At 42.4% G+C, this 24,340-nt stretch overlaps 1 protein-coding gene across 1 annotated transcript in view; it reads right to left on the bottom strand.

Annotated features, from left to right (window-relative positions):
• The window catches only part of Ptk2 (protein tyrosine kinase 2), a 140,955-nt gene that overhangs the window by 50,511 nt on the left and 66,104 nt on the right, over positions 1 to 24,340 (bottom strand). Inside the window, 8 exon segments of the mRNA XM_051202695.1 lie at positions 432 to 532; positions 1,891 to 2,006; positions 3,805 to 3,905; positions 6,697 to 6,781; positions 11,336 to 11,433; positions 12,464 to 12,484; positions 13,688 to 13,744; positions 18,347 to 18,364. Coding sequence (XP_051058652.1) covers positions 432 to 532; positions 1,891 to 2,006; positions 3,805 to 3,905; positions 6,697 to 6,781; positions 11,336 to 11,433; positions 12,464 to 12,484; positions 13,688 to 13,744; positions 18,347 to 18,364 — 597 coding nt within the window.

The raw sequence follows: 24,340 nt of genomic DNA, 5'->3' as shown, positions 1-24,340 counted from the left end.
ACCAGTTTTATCTTTTAATACACTTTGGTGGCATGTGTACAGACATCTGCTTAATTCTAGATCTCAAAGGGTTACTATGTGGTTTCTTCTAAATTTTATAGTTGTATTCCTTATAACTAAATCTTAGGCTGTTGTGAGTTATTTTGAGGTGAGGTCTGGGTTAAGACTGTCCAAAAGTTGCACCATCTGAAAAGGCCATCCTTCCTCTAAACTGCCTTGGGTTTCAGTAAAACACATTATGACACAGCCTGCATTAAAATCTTGGTGTTTTTGTGTATACCTACAATTCTAGCATTTGGAGGCTGAAGCAAAAGGACTACATGTTTGACACTACTCCACGCTACATAAGAAGGCCCTGTCAAATAAAAGAACTCTTCTCCAAATATCAATGATTCATAGCCCATTTCCCAGTTGTTGTTCTGGTTTCTCACCTTTATAGTAAGTACTGTCTTCCATATATCGGGATAATCCAAAGTCTCCTAATTTTACACAATCATTTGAGGACACCAGAACATTCCGAGCAGCAATGTCCCTGATAAAGCAAAATTGGGGACAGTAAGCAACAACAACAACAACCACATCAACTTATGATTATTATACACAGATACACAAGTAGGTATTTTAAAAGATAGCTTATTCACAACATGAAGAGATTCACAAATACTTGTCACTTTGATAAAGTCACACAGTGAGGGCATGATGGCATCATACTGACAAGCAGTGAATATGTGGTCAGCACAACTGGAGATCTCCACAAACAGAATTCCCTGCAAGCACTTGTGAATAATTTCTATGATGCAGCCTGCTGTAATACTAGACATCAAAACAGTAACTCTGCTGTGATCCTTAGAAAACACATTAATTATAGGGACTTTAACTTGTGCTCCAACCCAAAGCTGTAAATTCCAACAAGAATGACAACAAATGTCACTCACAACATTTAGATATTCTGTAAAGTCTCAGGTCTGCTTGTAGGCCACTTCTACAGATTATCTGTTCTGTAAGTATAGGCTCTGGATTACGTTTGGGGAAGGAACATACGACTTGAAAGCATCATACAAAAGGGACAGACAGACCTCGGGAGTGCTTGCAGGGAGCAGCCTTAGACAGGCTCATTGCAGTCTGGGCTGCATGGAACTCCTCTAGCATCAATCTCTCAGGTGCTGGGATCAATGGTGTAAGGCAGCATGCCTGTATAAAAATCTCTCGTCTGCTAACAGGCCATGGCCCTTCTCTCTGAAAGGACATAATATACCTCGAGTCCCCCTCCAATTACCTCCCCCAGTACAGTTTCACTCTGTAGATCAGGCTGGCCTGGAACTCACAAAGGTCTGCCTCCTGAGTGCTGGAGTTAAAGGCGTGCAGCACCTTGACTTTTTTCTTTTTTTTTGGGGGGGGGGGTTTGAGACAGGGTTTCTTTGGTAGCTTTGGCTGACCTAGAACTCACTCTGTAGACCAATTTGCCTGCTTCTGCCTCCCTCTCAAGTGCTGGGATTAAAGATGTGTGCCACCACCACCCAGCAGGCTCAAATGAAGACCAAGCATCTTGTGTGGGTGCAGAAGTAACTTCCTTCCTTGTTTGTCAGTTAACCACTTAGTGCCGAAATGGAAACAACCAAACAGATTTGGTTGAGCACCTGGTCCCCAGGCTGGTTTGGCAATTTGTGGGACTTTATGGAGACGGGACCTAACTGGCAAAGATCACAAAGGCAGGCCTTCTTGGCTGGTCCCAGGCTGGCCCCTGACACTATAGACAGAACTGCTCCTATTGCCATTCCTTCCCCACAATGATGGCCAGAGCCCCCGAAACCAAGAGCTAAAACAAACCCTTCCTTTCTCAAATTGCTCAACCGCACAGAAGGCAAAGCAGCAGCTTCATGAATGCCTTACCTGTGAACAAATCTTTTGCTTTCCAGATACGCGAGTGCTGTACTAAGCTGATAGGCATATAGGATCAAAGATGCCAGATCCAAGCTGTACTTCCTTACTTGCAAAAATGACCTCAGCTTTTGAAATAATGGCCAAGACAAAAGAGAAGTAATTAGAGACAGAGTATAGATATTAAGAGCACAAAAAATACACTCAGCAACACTGTGAAGGTTCCCAAATGCCTTTTTACTTTATTTATTATTATTATTATTTTTTTTTAAATGAGACAGGGTCTTATTATGTAATCATGGTTGGTCTGGAATTAGATGTGTAGACCCGGCAGGCCTCCAACTTATAGAGATCCTCCTACCTCTGCCTTCTAAGTAGAATTAAAGATATGTACCAATATGTTCAGCTCTCTAAATGTATTTTAAATTGTATTATACTTTAGCTTTTCTTTGAGAAATAATAAAACAATTATTATTCATTTGAGACCCCTTTAAAACTTACAATCTTTGTGACTATAGACACACTTCTAAAACATGTAAAATATGGGCCTGGGGAAAAGAAAAAGAATGCTAAACAGTAATGCCCAGAGAATGAAAGGACAGTCATATTCACCCACCCTAGTGCACCTTGCTGTGCTCCAGGGAGTGTTTTAGGGGAAGACAGGAGGAGTCCGCTTTCCTCCCTAACCCATCGTTTTGATACAGGATGGATGCTTATCCCACTGGGATTACCAGTCCTTTTCACTGACTCCATTCATTCAGCTACATGCTAACACAGGACTTTATCAACATCCACCCCAATTTCTAAAAAACTTAGTACAGAAAAGGAAAGCATTTAGCAACAGCATGAAATAAAACCTGTAAACCAAAACCCTACATCACCCTTTGTCTGATTTGACACTAAGGAAACAGAGAAGGGAAGGAATGATGTAAAATGAATGCTGGTTTACCTCCCTACCCAGCTAAAAGTTTGATTCAGGGGCTGCAGGGATGGCTGCTCTTCCAGAGGTCCTGAGTTCAATTCCCAGCAACCACATGGCTGCTCACAACCATCTATTCCATCTATTCTGGTGTCCTCTTCTGGCCTGCAGGCAGCATACATGCAGGCAGAACACGTGTGTGTGTGTGTGGGGGGGGGGATGAGAGTTTGACTCAGGCCAGGTGGTGGTGGCACATGCCTTTAATCCTAGCACTTGGGAGACAGATCTCTGTGAGTTTGAGGTCAGCCTGCTCTTAGGACTGCCAGGGCTCCACAAAGAAGCCCTGTCTAGAAGAGTCTTACTCAGCAGCCTGGGTGGAGCACAGGATTTGCTTCTCTAGCAAGCTTCCATCCCACCTTGACCCAGGTGGAGGTGATGACTGGTTTACACGTTTTGAATAAAGTCAAACAAGGCCAGTGATACTGTTACTCATAGTTTTCAAAGAAACTGAGTAATAGGTTAGTCTGAAAAACAAGTGAATTCTCAAAAGGATTAAGAAGCTGCTTAAATTTAGTACTGTTTCTTTCATCCTCAAGCCACTAGGCTAGTTCTTCAGGCAAAGCCACAAGAGGGAAACAGCCTAGTTATCTGCTGCTACCTGCCCCAATAACACACCTAGATGGGAAGGAAACTGCTGAGAAGGGAACCATCTGGGAATGTAATGGTGAAGATTTTATTTCATTTTATGCTGAAGATGAGGATCTCACACTATACTGTCCAGGCTGACCTCAAATTCCTGGGGTCAAGTGATCAACCCTCTTCAAACTCACAAGATGGGGGAGGACTAAAGTGTGTTCCACCAGGCCCAGTTCAATGAAGAAGCGTGGCTTCTGGGTAAAAAGCATACATAATCCTCAACAATGTAATCTGTTATGCAAGTGAAGGATATCATACAGCAGGTACAAAGCTGTTGCCACCCATGGCTAGACATCCTGGGGTCTTGGTACCTCTCCAAGCGTGCACAACTCCATGATTATCCAGACGGGGTTCTCTGTAATGACTCCAATCAGCTTCACGATGTGAGGATGGTCGAACTGACGCATTGTTACTGGGGGGGGGGGGGGGGGTGGTCTCCATTAATCTCCCAAAGCTCTTTCAGTTTCTTCAGACTGGCTCATTTTACACACATGACTACATCCATAGAGACCGTGCACAATGCCACAGGCCAATCCTGGTCCTATGTGAGTGAGAGCTGGCACAAAAGGTACTTGGCACTATCAGGGCATAAGATAAAACCCACTCTGGGGAGAAAATGAGGTGAAAGGGAGGAGGGGTCCTAGAGCTACACCCAACAGGCAACCACAGGGACTTGTACTTGAAGATAAATGGCTGTGGTCTTGTTTGCCAAAGTGTAAATGGCAGCTCTCAGGGCCCCAAAGACCAGTTCCCACAGAGCAGTGAGGAATTATGTGAGAGAGAAACTAGATGTTGTCCGGCTGCTGTGTTCTACTGTGACCAGCAGTTCTTTTAAGAGGGACCCATGCCAAGTGATGTTCACAGAAGTCATAAGGCTTAACCACCCAACTGAGCCCAATAGGACCCAGAACATACTGCACACACGTGTATACCTATGTGTGACACATAACCATTCAGAATCTCTACAACTCTCTAGCATCATAACAAAAGCTTTGGAGGTTATAGAACCTCTAAAGAACCTCCAAGTACAACTAGTTAGAGGCAACCAGAAACATAGGACTTCAGATTGCTAAAATGGAAAATAACAAAATCAAAAGGCTGTTGAGCAAGGAGCAAAAGTATCTGTTTATGAGTGAACATGCACACATGAGTGCAGTTGCCCAGAAAGCCCAGAAGAGGAAGTCTGATTCTCTGCAGCTGGACTTGGTGGCTGTGAAACACCTGATGTGGCTGCTGGGAACTGAACCCAAGTCCTTTACAATAGTAGTAATGTGCTTAACTGCTGAGCCATCTCCCCAGCCCCAAAGTATACCGTTAAATTCTGTTCTCTTAAATTCACGTCACTGTTTAATTACTCTGGTATCTTGTGATAAATCTCCAAGTACCCATGGTATCTGCTTTCACCTCCGATTTTACATGATCGACCATCACAGTTATCACAACTTTATTTCCTTTGACATAATTAGCGCAGATAATACAGAGCACAGAATGAGGAGCTGAGGAGGGTCTTACAGTTACAGGGAAACTATCACACTGCACTAGAAACCCCAAGTTAAGTTTAGCCTGCCATTTATCTATTGGGCAGTAGATAAAGGACACGGGCTACCACCTACTTGTAAAGTAGACTCACTGCAACTTTGCCTGCCTGTGTGTTCCTTTACGTATCTGTGTTTCTGCAGCACAGTGATGGGGCTAGAGAGCTGGGATGGAGATCTTTACTATCTGGCCCACAACTCAAGTTTAACTATTCCTGGCCTAGGCCATCTTGCCCATCTTACTTGTAGCCTGTCAGCAATACTGCCTGTCACATTCCCTAAAGAAGCGGTGAGCAACCCTCATTTATTTATTATGTGTACAGTGTTCTGATTGCACGTGTGCCTGCATGCCAGAAGAGGACAACAGACCTCACTACAGATGGTTGTGAGCCACCGTGTGATTGCTGGGAATTGAACTCAGGACCTCTGGAAGAGCAGCCAGTGCTCTTAACCAATGAGCCACCTCTCCAGCCAGAAAGAAACAGACTTAATCTAATCTGGCTATTTGTACAAACACACAACTGAGAAACGCAGTGGTGCCTATAGGACCACAGCACAGCATATGCTTAGATACATGCACTTGTGAAAGAGAAAATGCACAACCCTTCCCGAGGTGAGGCAGGCAGGAAGACTGCAGCCTGAGCACTGGCTGGTCTGTCATTTTTGGCTTAGGAACTCAAGATAAAAGCCACTGGCCAGGTCTCATTTTATTCTCAAATCAGGGATTAAAGAATATGACTAAAGATACAGTTAACAGATGATCTTACAATGTGCCTGACTAGATGGGTAGGTGGCATGAAATGCAAAGTGGAAGAGATTCGCCCAGCGTTTATGCGCTGACCGTCACTGGAGTTCTGTCCCATGCTGGCTGCCTTCCCCAGGACAAGCCCTGCAATGGTCCCTGTGCAGTGATGAGTGTATGGGCCTTGCCCCCATAAAGCGTAGAGACTCCAGGGAGAGGCAGAGAACAAGCACATGTGACACTTGTATGCATTTAATCATGGACTCTGCAGAGGGGCAGAGTGTGGCCCTGCTGGCGGCAGTGGTGGTCAGGAGGCTGAAGAAACCCTATGAGAGGCGAATTCACATCAATGTGTTTGACGTGTAAAATTAGGTAAGATCCTGTTCTCCACCAGTGTCCTTTCAGGACAGAAGGCCCACGAGGCACAGCTCATCTGAGCCAGCCTCACAAGTGGGATGGACACACCTAGGCCAGAGGGCTGGGGGTGGTGGGGAGAATCACTACTAGATAAAGTCACCCAGGAAACTGTCACAGGAAGCCTCTCCTGGGGTTTCTGTCTGACTCTGCAGGGCAGGAAGCTAGTCATGATCCTGACTCATCTGTAGCTTATGGGCTCCGTCAGGACAGAACTGTGTCATCTTGGTTACCTCTGTACTCATGGGGTCTGGAAGGATCTGGGTTAGAGCCATTCATGCACAAGCACCAACTGCAGCTCAAAGATGCTGAATTCTAAAGGGAGCAAATAATAAAGAGACTGCACCATCTTCCTCTACATGCAAACGTGTCTGCCTATAGAAACCTGTCAAATGTAGACATTTGCAAGGTGAGTAATAATGTCTTATAAAGTGAAAGTATCTTTCTTATAAAGACAGCTGGATTCAGGCAGAAAGTCAAAAGGAGATCCACAAAACTTTAAATGAACTTACAGGCTTCTTGAAGGAACTTCTCTCTCACGCTGTCCGAAGTACAGTTTTTACATGTTTTGATTGCAACAGCCAAAGCTGGATTCTCCTGTGTCAGGGAAATTACAGAATCACACATACATGCAAAAAAGGTTCTCTGCATTAGTCAACACACACACACACACACACACTCACACACACACACACACACACACAGAGACAGAGAAGCACTATTTGTTTTATAACTGTGGATTTGTGGTCAGATCAGAGTTAAAACTGTAGAGCAAAATGGACATGCATGTGAAAAGCCACAGGCACATCATTTACGCATGTACCAGACGCTATTAAATGGGTAAGGTTCTGAGTTCTCGAGGCACAACAGTGAAAAACAGATGCAGGGATCCCTGCTTTGGGTCAGTGAGAAACACCAATGATAAAGCCAGTCAGTCCGCCAGTGTTAGAACAGAATTTTAGAAGACAAGAATAGATCAGACAGGACATGAGGGACAACGTGGTAGCAGCTGTATGAGGAACACTTCACTCAACAGATGGGAGGAAGACAAAGATCCCTAGAAGAGGGAGCCAGTCATAGCGCATGGTATGGAAGGGATGGTGAACAAGCAGCTCAAACGCATTGCAGGGGGAGTGGTGGACCAAGGCAAGAGCGGTAGAGTGTGTTAAGGGTAGAAACACTGAGAAAGGGGACCCTAGGATGGAGGGGGCAGGGCTGGGGAGGGTAGTCCCCAGTAAGTAACACTCCTGCAGCAGCCTCTCCATGAGATGGAGAGCATGAATCACAATGCCTAACTGAAACTGTGGATCTGACTATGTGAGTTTGGAAGGGGCACTCTGGCTCCATCTGCTGCTGAGAGATGATGTAAAAGGTGGCTACTGGTGGAAACTGGGAGACAAGCTGGGCAGTGGAGGTAGGAAGAGGTCTGGGCATCTGGATTTTCCCTCGAGGTTGGGTAAAGATGGCCCTTGGTGTGCTAGGAGAGAGTAGGTTCAGGTTTTGACCAGAGAAACTAATAATGTGGGAGGAGAAATCAGAAGTTGATGGTCTCTAACACTGATAAGCTGGGGCACCAGAGGCTGTAGGACAGTCTAATCCTTGGGACTATGCATCACTAGAAGAGACAGCATGCCAGGACCATGCTTCCCACCCCCCACCCCCACAAGCAATAAGAAAGCCAAAGAAAGAAGAGAAAATGACGAAGGAGACTAGAAAGGCATGGTCCACAGAACAGGAAGCACCCAAGAAAATAAGTAGTTCTAACAGTCAAAGTTTGTCTTCAAGAAGTTCAATGAAAAGAGCTTGAGAGATAAAAGGAACACAAGGGAAGGACGATCTGTGGCTTTGAGTGAATCAAGAATCAAGGTACAGGATGGATGAACACAGGCAGATACTACCTTTGTCAAACCATTTACTTACCTTACTATAACATGCCCCACCTTGTGTCACCAAGCAAAGCAGAAGAGACAGGATGACGGGAAGTGGAGCAGACAGGGCTCTACAAAGGCACGTCTCCTCAGCCCCATTGTCTCTACTGCCTAACCCCTGTCATCATCCTGTGCAGTGTGGATTAATAACCCAGGCAGAGGCAAACATCACAGTGATGCTGCGAATTGTCTTTGAATTCTTATACAACCCCTTGCTTCCTAAAAACAGCTAGGTGTGATGACAGCTGTGCTCTCTGGCCTCTCCTGGGGCTGTGGTTCCCATTGGGCTATGCTATTTTCCTGAGAATGGACTAGTGAGACCCACGCCCTGCATGCTGAACATGAGTCAACAGATGTTAGAAGACACAGTAGGTGACAAGCCATGCTGGTAGAAGGGCTAACCATCAATTGGCACCTTTTGTCCTTACTTCCTCTGTGAGCCTACACTCATTCCCTGAGTCAACTTGAAGGTATAAAGTTATTTTTAAGTGGCATGATCTAAACAGAACTTTAGAAGCACATGGTCAGGGTGAATTTTATATGCCCCTTTTAATAGATCATGAAGGAATGAGATGTGAATCAGGGGAGAAAGAGAAAGAGAGGGACAGACAGACAAACAGACAGAGACAGACAGACACTAGGCTGCCTTGACCTCACAACCCTGATTCCTAAGTGTGAAGGTGGCATGTGTGCCTCCATGCCTGGTCCATCAATGAGTTAACATTTAGGTTGTGGGCTGCCCTTTCCAATGTGTGGGCCTCACCCTGAAGACGCCCACAAAGAAGTGGTAACTGAGATATTTACTCTTGCTACCTTCTTCTGGCCTTAGACTAATGTTTACTTTCTCCACTTTTGAGTGTGCTAACTACACAGACCCTATGCAGTACCTTTACAGAAGCTGTATGTTCCATAGTCTTCTCCATCTCTGAGATGAAACCCTAATCATAGCTGTTTAAGGGTGACATCTTGATGAAGCTTTTGAACATTTTTATTATGTATATGGTGTTTCTGTCTGCATGTATGCCTGCATGCCAGAAGAGGGCACCAGATCTCATCATGGACAGTTGTGAGCCACCATGTGGGTGCTGGGAATTGAACTAGATTTAGGACATAGGATTGTCACACCCAAGATGGATTCATTTTTAAAAAGAAAATGATGGCTGGGGTGTAACTCAAGAGTATACCATTTCCCTAACATGCACAAGTCACTAGGACAAACTCTGAGAGCACGGAAATGGAAAAGGTGGTGTGGGGGAACGACAGGGGAGTTCACCAACTCTGCGATGTGAGTGAGGTGAGTAACAAGTCTGGAAATTTACTTATCAGGAGCTATAAAAGGAAATGGCAAACCACCTGGTTTAGTAACAGAAATTCATGAGCCTCATTTCCTATCATCTCAGTCAGGCAGAGCCATGCCCGAGCTAATTATTAAGACCCTGGCTTCCTTTTGCTGTATTTTACCCTCAAAAGGCAGAGTTAAGACAAGGAAAATATATACAGATACAGTTTTATCTTTATCTTTTTCTTTTTTTGAAACTGAAAAGAGTAAGTAGGAAAAATGTGTAATATAGTGTTGGGACAAAGTCTAAGAATAGAGCTGTGTGAAAATTCTGAGTGCTTGTGAGAAAACTCCAAGAAAATAAGACTTCTGTGTCTTCAAATCACAGAACTGTTCTTGGAATATGTTTTCAAGCTCCTCCCAGGTATAGTGGACAGAGTTTACTTCAGCTGTGTTACTCATGTGCCTCTGTGGGAAAGCATGTTTTTGCCATGTGTGGCTTATCCTTGTGATTGAACACCGTATTCATATGATTCTTAACCCTCAGGGTAGGAACTGTCTGATGCTCTGAATAAAGCTGGCCATTGAATGAGAATTTAGCCAACCTAGTTTAGGCCCAGCTCTCCCAGCTCCATACTGTCTATGAAAGCAATAAACCACGTGTTGTGCAATTCAAGTTAAGAACAGAGAAAAGGCATCAGAAGCAGAACCTTCCACTACATGACAGGACTAGCAAGGAGCATTTCCTTACATCTGGGTAAGGAGCATTTAAAAAGGCAGCTATAGAGGCTCTATGGAAAAGCATCTCTCAAGTTCTTACACCGAGGATGTAACAGGCGAATTCCTGTGCTGTCATGCTATTATTATGACATCTCTGTATCCATCAATATTCATTTAAAAAAGTTTCTTCACCAGGCAGTGATGGCAGACTCCTTTAATCCCAGTACTTAGGAGGCAGAGGCAGGAGGATCTCTGTGAGTTCAAGGCCAGCCTGGTCTACAAGAACAAGTTCCAGGACAGGCTCCAAAGCTACACAGGGAAACCTTGTCTCGAAAAACCAAAAACCAAACAAACCCAATCATCCAAACAAAAAAAAAAGGCATCCTCAATAAGTATAGACTGTAATTTTAAAACATAATTTAAAAAAAATCATCAATCAAACAAAACAAAACAAACAACAACAACCCAGGAGGGACACTAGTGAAGACTGGGAGACACTGGCTAGGAGCTGTGTAAAATAAAGAGTGCCTTGGAAAACTGGTGTTCACATAGGTGCTGCATGAGGAAGCTCCACACGTAGTGTTCATGGCAGCACTTAATAACCAAACAGGAGAAATAGCTTACACGTTCAATTAGCAGACCACAGACAAATGAGGCCTGGATTGATGGCTCACAGGTTAATAGCACTGGCTGCTTTTCCTGAGGACTTAGTTTCAATTCCCAGCTCCCACATGGCAGCTCACAACTATGTGCAACCCCAGTTCTAGGGGATTCAACACCCGCTTTTGACCTCCTTAGATACCGGTAAAGTACATGGTGTACTTATATACATGCAGGCAAAACACTCATACACAAAAAACAATTTTAAATAATTAAATATTTTAAAAAAATAATTTTAAAAAGGGTAAGTAAAAGGTAGAAAGCACATCTATGCAAAGGAATATCAAGGCAAGGAAGAGGAAGAAGACAGCACACTGTATAATTCATTTACATGAAATACCCTCAACAGGGAAACTGAGAGGCAGAAAGGAGACAGGTGGCCACCAGATGGCTGCTAGGAGCTAGAGAGGGGCGAGCGGCATGAACTGTACCTGCTGATGGGCTTCTTGGGGGTGAATAAAGAGTTCTAAAACTGACTGAGGTAAACTGTTGCACAATTCTGTAAACATTAGCTTTATATACGTAAGCAGTCAGTCTTGATTTCTAATAGTTATAAGGACTTACTGGGCTCAGGTACACGCCTTGATGTACGTCTCCAAACTGACCTTCTCCAATACAGCGTCCGAGTTCTATTCTTTCTCTCTGAATCTCATAATCCCTGGCTGCAAAACATGTCCCACACATAGATAAACTAGTACAGAGCTCCAAATGTGGGCACAGCATGATACACACATTCACCTAATTACCATTCATAAATGCATTCTCATTTGCAGCATATCAACATAAAAATGTCTGAAGAGTGGAAATCTCTTAAACACTATCTTAAAGACTATCAGCAATCAGTTATGGTATCAGGGGAACTACCAAACAATGAGTTTGGCTGAAGGTAGATTTTTTTTTCTTTTTAAAACCCATAATGCGCTTAGGAATCTCTGATTTATTTGGTAACGTATAATTTTCTAAATAATTGCTCTAAATACTCCATTATATGCTTAATTAATAATTGCTATTGGTTTAGGTATTAATATATGAAGGCTATAAACGTATTTAAAGCAATTATTTTTTAAACAACTAAAATTTGTTAGGTATGGAAGCAACATTAAACTGTTATGAGTAAACTGCATTTTAATAGTTTAAGAGTTTTCCACTTCACTTTAATCCTATCTCTAGATTATTTATGGAGCTAAAAGAGTTTAAAGAGGCAGTTTCTAGAAACTAATTTCAAAATTAGTTGACTCTGAACTGAATATACCAGCACAAATATTTGAGAGCATGTGTTCCAAAATCATGAGTTACAACAAGTTCTTTAAGTAGGCTGCTGAGGCACATGGAAATACAGTATCTGCTAGGAACACAGACAAACCAAACTCAGTTGGATTAGCTATTCTGTCTTAGGCTACTTCGAGCATGAGAATCACCCCATCCTGTATGTGTTCCAATTGTGCTATCACCAGCACAACAGCCAAAAGTTAACAAGACTCCTGGGTCAGACAACTAAATCTGACAGATCACCTAAGTTTTAAATAGTTGTTCCTTCCTCTTTAAAATCGATTTAGCCAATAATTCCACCAATTTAACAGTATGAGTAAACCAATGACAAGTTTGAAAATATATTAACTGAAACTGAAACACCCGCATCACTCCAGGGTGGCAATTGCAAGCAAATGCAGTTATGTCAAAGGATCCTGTTACCTTCATCTATTCCATAGCTTTCTGTATTGCAATTAAGAGAGAGAAAAAAGTGGAAGACCTTGCTTAGAAATTGCTGGTAGCAATTAGGTTAACAACAACAAACTTGGAGAGTACATTTCAATAGTATTTACTTAATTATTTTAAGCACAGATAAATAAAAAAGAAACAAAACACATATAACAACCAAACATCTTAGGAAACTCTGGAAAAGAAACATTTGAATTTCCTAGTCTATTATACTTAATAAAAACACAAACGTGGATTGTCTGAAGAAAAGACTAAAGGCTAGTCAGAATGCAAACACAAGTTAAAATGATTTTCCAAGTTGCTATTGGCAACCCAAACCTATGTACCACATCTCAGCTCCTGCCCAGATGCTAAAGGGGCTCTTGAAAGACAAGTGGACATTGGGTGCATGCCGGAAAATACAAGCCTCAGGGGCCTGTCTGTTTTCTCTTGATTTTGGTAATATCCTCTAATGCATAGAAAATCCAAAGGAGAACACTTTAAAAATGTTCCACAAGAGTACAGGACCTACTTCTTTTGACATTTTGCCTACAATTTTTTTTTCTTTTCTTTTAATTTTCTGAGACAGGGTTAAGGCCTAGATGTGGAGTTTAATTACTTAAAATTGACTGATTTGTACACCAAAGTGAAAATTCAAGGACTTATCCAATTCAGCCAGGCAGGGTCCGGGGAATGCAGATTTCCCTCTTCCGATTAGGTACACAGTCACTGGGAAAATTAGTATGCTGACATTCCAAACTAAAATAGGTCATCAAGGGTTCTGCACTGTGCTGTCCTACTTCATGCAAGCTCCTCCCAGTGTTCTGCTGAGGGAGGGCTAGCATTCACTCTACTAGTGAATGTAATGAGGATAACTCAAGGAGAAAAGCAAGCCACTCAATGTGTGCAAATACACTTTTGAACTTACAAGAATACACCACTCAATGTGATCATATGTACATCTGAACTCAAAATTATACTCATTTTCTATAAAGCCAAAATAATCAATGAAGGCTACATTATCATAGAACCAGAAAATGAGATCACACAAATTCCACAACTAACTGAATGAAATAACTTCTGGTATCTGCACTTCAGGCTTCTGATCTTAAGCTAGGCACATAGACTGCTACCTAAAAGGTGAAAGGCCATTCTGTTAGGCGCTCAGATGGCAGATGTGCTTTTACAGCTTCTCAGTGTGAGAAGCAGCTTACTCACTCGAGGGCATGGTGTATGTATCTTCCTCATCGATGATCTCAGCGTAGTCATCTGTCTCTGGAAAAAAAAAAAAAAACAAAAAAAACCAAAAAACAGAGAGGTTGGCCAAACTCAAACGCTTCACTACTTGGCCTTCAACATAATCTCAAACAGCAGGATTCTGTGCCCCAACCCCACACTGTGCAAATGGTCTCCACAGAATACAAGGATTCAGATTTGGCTCACATGTAATTATGGAAAGAACAAGGATCATTGTGGCCCAATGCATACAGTTGTTTATCAGAAGGTAAACAAGGCTAATAGTCCGTGATATGAACTGAGCATTGTAGAGTTCAAAGGAGATGTATGTTTAGCATAAAGCCCTCCCTTGATACTACCAAATGCACATCTGAACCAAGCTGGCCTGAAGGGAGTTTACAAGAGAGAAGGGTCTTCAAATATCCTGCAAGGAGAACAGTGATCCAATTTCTGAGGAGACTATACTGGGCTCATTTATTGCATTTATTCTGGGTTAAAAACAAACAAAACAAACAAACAAACAAACAAACAAAAAACCCAACCCATTCCAGCAATTTATCTTTTGGTGCCTTTTTACCCAAGCAAAAGATCTGATAAAAAGTACAAGAACAAACAGCGTATTAAACTGAGTTATTTTTGAGATAAGGTGGAAAAGCTCATGCTTTCACTAATTCCTTTTTTGTAAATGCAGCAACTTAACCCACCATGCTAATACTGAGAGCGTTGGCAGAACATTTATGTGGAGATAACTGCCATGCTAAGCAATACCAGTTCTGTGAAGGCCAAGCTGCTGATAAAGCTCTCAGAGAGCTGGCTTGATGCCTACACTACTGAACCCCAGGGGCTATAAGGCACCACTCTCGAGCACCACTGACATCAAAAGCAGGCACTCTTCCAGTGGTGAGCATGTTAGCCATCGCATGCACTACAATAGGGTAATCACTGCCACCAAAACGCTAAAGCTGCGGTTCTCAACCTGTGGGTCACCACCCCCACAGGACTCACATCAAACATTTATAATACAACTCATAACAATAGCAAAATTAGTTATGAAGTAGCAACAAAATAATTTTCTGGTTTGGGGATCACCGCAACATGAAGAACTGTATTACAGGGTTGCAGCATTAAGAAGGTTGAGAACCACTGCTCTAAAAGAAAGAATGTATAGTCAACACTAAAAGGGATTAAAAGTTAAAAAAAAAAAAAAAAAAAAGTCTGGCTGGGGTTTTCCATCAACAAATCAATCTCCTAAGCCCTTGATGACAGGTAAATATACTGTTTCCACATGTTTATAAACATTGTGTGTATACAGAATTAAAAGTAAAGTTTTGTTTTGTTTTTCTCTGGCTGTCCTGGAACTTATTTTGTAAACCAGGCTGGCCTCAAACTCATGTAGATCCACCTGCATCTTCTGGGATTAAAGGCACGAACCACCACACGCAGCTTTTTAAAAACATTTATTTATTTATTTATTTATTTATTTATTTATTTGAAGACAAAAGTTTCTTTCTGTATGTGTAGCCTGGGCTGTCCTGGAACTTGCTCTGCAGACCAGGCTGACCTTAAAGTCACAGAGATCCGCCTGCCTCTGACTCCCAAGTGCTGGGATTAAAGGCGTGTGCTACCGCTGCCCAACTTAATTTAAATTTAAAAAATGTTATATGTATGGGTGTCTTGCCTGCATGTATGTCTGTGAACCATATACATGTCTGGTGCCCACAGAGGCCAGAAAAGGGCATCAGATCCTGGAATTTAGTTACAAATGGTTGTGAGCTACTGTGTAGGCGCTGGAAATCGAAGCTGTCCTCTGGAAGAGCAGCCAGTGTTAATCTCTGAGCCATCTCTACAATCCCTAAACAAAGTTATAATGAACCGGAAAATTCACCTTCCCTTCTTGCCTTCCTTATTGGGTTCTCAGAGATTTGGCACCTTGCAAGACTGCTACTCTGCATTTGTGTAAGACAGCACATCTAAGAAAAACAAATAAGAGGTTGGAGGGGGCTGCACAGGCATCTCCAACAACCATGACCAAGTAGAGTTTATTCCAATACCTGAGACTAGAGAAGCAACACACCACTCAAACTGGTCTCTGCCAACTGTTTTCTTTTTTTTTTCACAATGTAGTAGACTTCGTCACCACCCCACCCTATAAAATGAATGCGCCAAGGCCACTGCAGCACAACATCCTGAAGAGTAGAAGGCCACAGCAAGTTCATTCCAAAGCCAATCCTCTCAGGTGACTACAGACTGCGGTCTGAATGAAGGATGTGAAATGAAACAGAAGATGGCACCAACAGCAATGACCTCAATTGAGTCTTACTATGTCCTAAAGCTCACATGGGATCAGATCACAGCTAGTATTAGTTTCTGCTACCATGCCTTGCTTCAAAATTCTCCTCAAACTAATTATCCCTATTCCTTGTTCTAAATTTGCCGTCATCCATTTGCCCACCTATCCCGAATAGGGTCTCCTGGAGCAGTGTCCCCATGTGCCCTTTTCTCCTCAGTATCCTCAGCATCTAGCACAGTGCCTAGCACAAAGCAGGTGGTGCTCAGGAGCTACATGCTAAGCAATGAGGGTGAATACACGGGGGCAACACATGAGGACCTAGAAATGTGTTCAGGGAAGCTCAGACAGCATGCAGCAGAGTACTCTACACCTATCAGTTTACCTGCCCTTGCCACAGCCATGCCTTCATGTGAACAAGAGAGCAGCACACACATTTGACACCAGGCCATGGTAGCAGGCACTGGGAAATGGCAGGCAGTCCTGATGCTGCTGTTCACGAGGGCTATGCTATCTAAGGACCTGAAGGTAAGGAGGTCTTGTCTCCAGACCCTCAGTCAGCCTTCACTCAACTAAAGTGCTCCAAGACACACTCATAAAATCCCCAAGAGACACCAACCTTGAAACAATTCAGAAGGCAAGAAATGGAAATGGCTCATATGTAGAAGGCTATTATCAATATGGATTTGGGAAAATAATACTGCCTACATTTCAGTTGAGTCACAAATCACAAGAGCCCAGGTATAATGGCTCACTCCTGAAATCTTAGCAATTAGCAAGTTAAAGCTGTAGGATCATTTAAGAGTTTGAGTGAGACGTCATCTCAAAAACCCCAAAACAGAAAAGATTTGTTTATTTCATAAAAAGTTATTTGAGTTATATACAAAATCTATGGGGACTTCTGAGAGCTGTGTGTTGCTTTATGGATTGACTCACATGAAGCATCCTGTAGGAGCAGAAACCAGGGAAACTCTGTATCTTTATTGACTGTGGGACAGTGTGATACTGGTAACAAAGGTGGTTTACATGGAGGCGGAGCTGATCCACACTTCCACTTGAGATTACTGGGACAAGGTGCCTGAGCTGACAAATGCTGGGCAGTACTGCGAGTAGTCACACTATAAGACTTCATTCTTGTCCACACACACAGACTAAGGAGGAGGGTGGGTTCCAACATGGCCCTGTGTCACAAAGCCTTGCCTCTAAGATGTCATAATCAGCTTTTATTATCTTTCAAAGTGTTTGGAGCCCAGAAAGAAGAAATGTTTTAGAACCTTGGGCAGACAGGTACCACACCAACAAATAATTCTAAAAGACCTTTAATTATGGATACTCTAGTTTGAGTTTAATATAATTCTGATAGTATAAGTGCTAGTTTTCTTTTGAAAATTTCCCCTCAACTGTTAAAAGTATAAAAACAGTGTTACCTCAGCGGCAGTACTAGAACAGGTGGGCCTTAGTGTCTTACAGACCCCAGCCAAGCCCACAACTCTGCTACTCCCTGTAAGATGGGGTATAGCCTTGCTCTGGCTAACTCAGCATCAGCAAAGTACACATAAATGCTTGCAATGCACCCTTCTGTGGAAACCACTGTTTGCACATAGGTGTCTGCACCTGTGCCTAGTAGTAATCCTCACAATGAGCACTGGAGTGTTTCCTCCTGGGGAGGCAGGGTAAGCAAGCTTGTGACAGGATGGGGAAGTGGAGAAGACCAACCCTGGAGCCCAAGGCTCACCCCTGCTCTCTATGCCGGTTAAGGGCTCCATCTGTGAATGGAGACTGATGAAGTACAGGAGGGCTGGCAGATAGTCTAGAACCACAGGAAACACTAAACATAGCAGGTGCTGATACCTGACATCACAGAGCACCCCACAAGTAAAGCTCCACAACAGCTTCAAATTCCACAAGGAGAACACCCTTTTCTGGAGTTATGTTAGCTACAAACTCTCTGCAGAATGTTTGCTCACTCTCTGCAGGTTTACATCTCCATCTCAAATCACAGAGGAGTAACAATGTCCACTGAAGGTATTTGTCACTCAACCCCAAGGAAAAGTACAAATTTCCCTCTATTTACACTTGTAAAACTTAATCTTCTGGAATAAATATACACATGTTGTGCAGGAACAACACAAAGCAGACAAGAACCCTGACACTAAATGTAATATTAAAATATTATCAAATATGGAGAAAACAGTAATCATTCCTATTGTTGGTATTTCCCTAATTATCTCTGCTGAATGACTGTTAAAGATCACGGTCTTTCCTTTTTAATGCCTCACTCATAAATTAAGTTACTGTACATGCACCATATGATAATCTCACAGCAGTAACACAAATGTGAAAATAAATATTACCGTCCCCACTAATTTCATCTGCAGATCCAGGTGGCATGCAAAGAAAGGAGAAGTAGGGAACACAGGGAGGAGAGACGGGAAGGAAGGAGAGAAGAGAAGGAAACACACTATTAAAATGACAAGCAAATCAAAGCTTAAGAAAATAACATCACCCCAAGGTTCATTCACAGGGTAACAAAAATTGTACTAGTACGTTTACTGTAATTGAAGCCCATTAAGTCAAATTTTAAGCTGCCAATGGATTGCATACAGTTACACAGTACTTTCTACCACACTAGATCAAAATAATCTGCTTGCCTTTCATTGTTAAATAGGCTTCTACTTTCCTTAAGGGTCATTTGTATCTTCTAGAAACAAGTGATAAGAAGAAACTCATCATTACCACGTAAGTGAAAGGGTCACCAGGAGATAAGCCTGTGACTCATATTTCACTGAGGTGGTGGATTTAAACCCCATGACAGACGTAGGCCATGCCCACACTACCATGAAGGGCAAGTGTAGTTCTCAAGGCTCCAATAACAATTCAGCCTCCCATTTGAATTCATACAAAATTACTAATTTTCAGACATTTTTGAAAAAATACTGTTTTAATAATTACAACAAAATTACTGCTTTACTAGAAACTCTCGAAATGGCACAGCTGTCTCATCTATGCATTCCTGAACATCTGCCTCCCACAATACAGAATGCAGATACTCAGCGCTCATATGGACCACGTCCCACATGCTCTATTAGCAAATTACTAAGGCCAGAACAGGTCTTCACACCCCTGTAGGAAAACAAGACAACAGAAATGCCACCAGGAAGCTACTTCTTGCCTTATCATGCATATAAAAGCCAGCAAATGGGGAGCAGATTATTTAAAGACAGTGGCCCAAATTGTGTCAATTATGAGACACAAAATCTGTCCCCCAAGTTATCACTTCTGGACAGTGAACAGCACACTGATATTCAGTATGGCTATGAACTGCTTGGGACAATCTAGAAGCATCTAGCTAAAGCTAGCTTTTGTGGGGTGCCTTGATTGACAGAAAAGCCTGTGCGAGTGCAGTACCGGTTGGAGGAGGTTCAAGGGAACAGAAGACCAAAGGGAGAAAGCGCCTAGCTTTCTTAACTTTATGTTGGCAGTGATTGACTCCTTTACAAAGAGGCAAGAAAAGAAAGAGAAAAACAGAAACAAATTATTCCAATACAAAAAAAACCAACCAGTTAATTTTAAAGCTACATGTATAAGAACAAATACAAAATTGAAATTAAGATCATTGGTAAACCTTATTTCTTACTAGATTGATCTGTAGCTTAAAAGACATTATTTGTTTTTACTAAAGATTAACACTAAATACAGAAAAACAAACAATAAACAGCTAAGAGCTCTTCCAGGCCAGTCAAGTAACAAATAACACAACTACAACAAAAAGAAGAAGAAAAAAAAAAAAAACAAACAAACAAGCAAACAAAAAACCCAACAGTAACAAAAAACAGAGACTAATAACTTAAGGATCAAGAACAGTCTATATGTTTATGAACATTTAACATCTATCCATAAAGAAAGAAATCTTAGAAAACTGTAAGAGCTTTATGAGCAATTACAGTACTCGTGATCTGAAGGATCTTAACATAAACTGGTGGTGAGGACATCCAATTACAGAAGCTGCAAGCTGCCATCATATATGCATTTGTTTGCCATTCCAAGTGCTTAAAACTTACTCAAGGGACTCACCCTCTATGTAAAGCAGTGAGGACACAGAGTAGCTACAGTATAGCAGTAGAGCACACACATCAGACATAGTGTGACACTGTACAGAGGCACAGGGTGCCATTGGCAACAATCTTGACTGGATGTGGCGGCCCATGGAGAATGAAGGTCAAGATGGTCTGGTCATCAAGAAAACAATAATCTCAGTACTCAACATAAAGAAGAAAGGAGAAGAACTGAAATGTACAAAGGAGGGGCATTTTCCAAGCGGCTTGGTGGAATCTCAGTCACTGACTACTTCCTCTTAGTGCTTGGTCTGAAAAGACACTCTCAGTTTCGGGACTTCCCAAGTGATGGATCTGGCCAGACAACAAGATGCTTCATTTCATGCTGGATGGATATGGACTGAGGTGGGAGGAGGGAGGCTCAGGATCCAATAGCTATGCATGCAGGACATTACTGCAATGAAATAGTATGGGCTGTACATGACAACATCCGTCAATACTAACTGCCTAGTTTTAAGAATTACGCTCTGACTATGTAAGATGATGTCTGAAGCCAGGTACAGAGGTGAATGCTTATAATCCATAGCTTTGGAGATGAGGCACTGGAGGCAGAAGGAACAGGACTTGGAAGGCTTGTCTAGGTTTATAGGACACCAAGTAAAAAAAGCACAACAAACAAATAAAACAAAAACATCAAAAATATACAAAAAAAACTAGATTTAAGTTAAAAAAAAAAAAAAACAAAACTAAGTTTTCAACTCACAATTCTTAGAACCTTTCTTTAAGAACGTATAGCGAAAAAATAAAAACATGAGAAGCCTGGTAGTCTGAATTCAGACATAAGCTCCACTACTCTCCCACTGACAATTTATACTTCTTGGAGAAAAGCCAAAGCTCCCTCCAGAGAAGAGCTGAGGGAAGAGCCACTGGACAGACAGCAATGCCCACTACCCACGTCTAGCTGTTATTTCTCTCTTGCTTTGATTATTTCTAAACTTGACTTAAAACAAGTAGTTTTTAAAATGTGTTTCTGTAGTAATACTGAGACTAACCTGCTTCATAAAAACACAGGGTTATTAGGCTTCTTAATTTACATGCTTTGAACATTTACCTTGAGTTAGGTATACTGTATATGTGATAGTGTTAAGCAAAATAGAGATGTGGACTTGGGTCTTTATACAGGAAAAAGCACTATGAGGACAAACTCAGCAGAAGGGATATGGGGGCATGTTCATGTAGATCTGAAACTTTCAATAGAGCAATCATTTGCAAAGACATCAAGAGTATAGGAGGTGGGCATGCCCACAGCAGCAAGGACAAGCAGGTTACAGAGTAGATATTCAGGTCACATCTCTGCAGAGGCCAAGAGGACATTGGCAAGGAGCAACAAAGAGTCAGAACAAGTTGACAGATTTTTAGGATGTGTGAGATGGGAGTTATAAGCACCAGAGAGTATAGATCTAACAGCTAATGCTCAGGCTCTGTCATTTATTCTTACTGACAAAAAGGAGGTAAGAAATGGAGGTAAGGACTGTATCACAGCTATCTCACTTCCTGGGAGCAGCCAGAACATCAACAATCAAGGAGGATGAGGTGGTAAACAGGGCTAGTATAGGAGGTGGAGACAATCAGGATAAGCAATGCACAGAACTGAAATGAGAGGCAGAGAAGCAGGAGGGGGAGAGAAACCACTCAGGGAATTGTGGAGGCTCAGGCACCGCTCTGCTCAGACACCAGGATTCAACTCCAACATGCTAGGCATGAGGTGCTTGTTGAACTTCCAAGAGGAGGTGGTAAGCAGGCAGGTTACAAACTGAATTTGCACTTAATAGGATGGTAGAGGGACTGGTGGTGGTGCACACCTTTAATGCCAGCACTTGAAAGGCAGAGGTAGGAGGATCTCTGTGAGTTCAAGGCCAGCCTGGTTTACAAAGTGAGTTCCAGGCAGCCAAAGCTGTCACAGGGAAACCCTGTCTCACAAAAACAAAACAAAAGACCCAAAACAACAAACCCGCTCCCCACCTGCAAACCCTAAAATGAGACAGGGGAAAGAGGGAGAGATACAGAGAGGACAGTAGAGAGGCACAAGCTTAACTAAGCCATAAAAAGACACAGATCCCGCAAGAATGGTCACTCAAAGACTCAGCGCTGGGTCCTTGGCATAAAGAGTGGCCAGCGAGGAAGGCATCTAGCAGCCAAGACGCACTAAAGAGGAGTTTGGGTGGATGTCATACTGTCCTAGTTTCATTTCTGCCACTGTGATAAAATGGCCCCAGGAAAGGCAACTTAGGGTAAGAGGTTTATTTTATCTCACAATTACAGACCATCACTGCAGGAAGTCAAGGCAGGAACTACTCGGGCAATACTCATATCCACAGTCAAGACCAAAAATGAATGTGTGCATGCTCAGACTGCTTAGCTCCCTTTCTCTATTTCTGTCCAATTCAAGACTCAAATCTAGGAAATGTTGCTGCCCACAACGGGCATGCCTCCTTACTTCAATGAACATAATTCAGGCAGTTTTCTACAGGCAGAAATGCCACAGGCCAACCTGAGATAAATAACCCTTCTTTAAGACTTGCTTTCAGGTGATTCTACATAGTGTGAGGTGGACAACTAAAACTAACCAGCACAGCCAGGGTGTGGTGGTGCATGCTTTTAATCCCAGCATTCTGGAGTCAGAATCAGGAGTTTATCTGTGAGCTCCAGGACAGCCAGAGCTACATAGTAAGACAGTCTCTAAAAGCAAACAACAAATCAAACTGGCACATGTATTAAAAGCCGTTTTCCCATCTCTCAAGTAGGTAAAGGAAGGATTGGCAATAAAATTTACACACTGCCCCTTTGTGGCCAAGGTATGCATGTCAACAGCTTCCAATACTAGGTGAGTCATTCATAGAGAGCATTACAGAGGATATGTTTGAAACTGGCTAGGCCCCAACCCACCGATCAATTTTCATTTATTGACTTATTTTTGGTGACAGGATCTCATATGTGCCACTGATGATGGTAACTTACTATGTAGTAAGATGAACATGTGCACAAACAAGCCAGCAGACAGCATCCTACGTGGTTTCTGCTTGAGCTCCTGCCCTAGCATCCCTCGGTGATTTTAGTCAGTGTTTTATCATAGTAATAGAATTAAAATTAGAGCGTTACAAACAACAGGGGGGACTGGCTCACAGACAGAGAGGCAGGGAAGAAACTGAACATAGGCATCTAGTTTCATTCTGGTATGGATACAACTAAGCAGAAACACAGGCAATATGGGATTTACATACATTGGGTGGCTGATAACATTTTTATATTTAGAGGGGAATGCGCTTGAAAACCATTTGCTTTGGAATAATACAGGATTACAGGCATATGTAAGAGCTGGAGGCAAAGGGAAATGAAACTGGATGTAAGCTTGTGGCTGCTGAATCTGGGTGATGAGTATGTGGTAAATAACTTCACAGTTCTGTCCTCTCTCGTTTGTACAGACTTGAAATACACCATGATAAAATATTTAAAGAAATGCCTTAAAGGCAAAACATACCATGAGGATTTGACAGTATCTATCCACCTCTACGGCTTATCTTGAATCACAAAGTCTAAAAGTAACCTATAATTTCTATGCCGTTACTGTTTTATCAACTGAGAAGCTCTCAGGTGGGATTCCTTTCAAGTTTGTCCTGTTCTCCCAAGTTAACACCACTGGTTGGATAGTGAGATGATGCTTAGGCAGCTTGCAATCTATACTGAAGTATATTAATTACTGTTTCATCAGTCCAGCCAGGAGGTTAAAGTTTGTAAGTCAAGAATACTTAAATTGTACTGCCTACTCTAGAACACACTTTTCACTTCTGTAGAGACAAAAATGCATATTTGTTTAAAATACTCTGGTATAGTGATTCATTTTTTCCCCCTGGTATGAAGGCTATTCGGAAAGACAAGAAACAAACCACAAGGTTCAAGAGGCAGATCCACAAGGACTACTTATAAAACCGAAGTCCTCATTGCTTAGCCTTTTGAAAGGGAAAGTGACTCAGCTCATCCAATGGTAGGCATGCCCACTTCCTCCTGTACCGCCTCCCACATATGAAAGCACCGAGTCCAAAGCCAGGGGAAGGAGGAGGAGTCCTCATCTCTGGTCCTCACACAGAACATTATTTCTCAACCTATTATGTTGATTTCTTTGCTTCTATGACCTCTTAGTGCTTGAGACCTTCAGGAACCACAGAGGAAAGCAATGTGGTTAAGCATCATCAGATATCACTAGTAGCAGGCTGATTTCTATCAAGATGGGGGAAT

Source organism: Phodopus roborovskii, unplaced genomic scaffold (assembly GCF_943737965.1).
Source record: "Phodopus roborovskii unplaced genomic scaffold, PHOROB, whole genome shotgun sequence".
In the NCBI taxonomy this organism is placed as follows: domain Eukaryota; kingdom Metazoa; phylum Chordata; class Mammalia; order Rodentia; family Cricetidae; genus Phodopus; species Phodopus roborovskii.
This window is presented reverse-complemented; position numbering and strand designations above follow the sequence as displayed.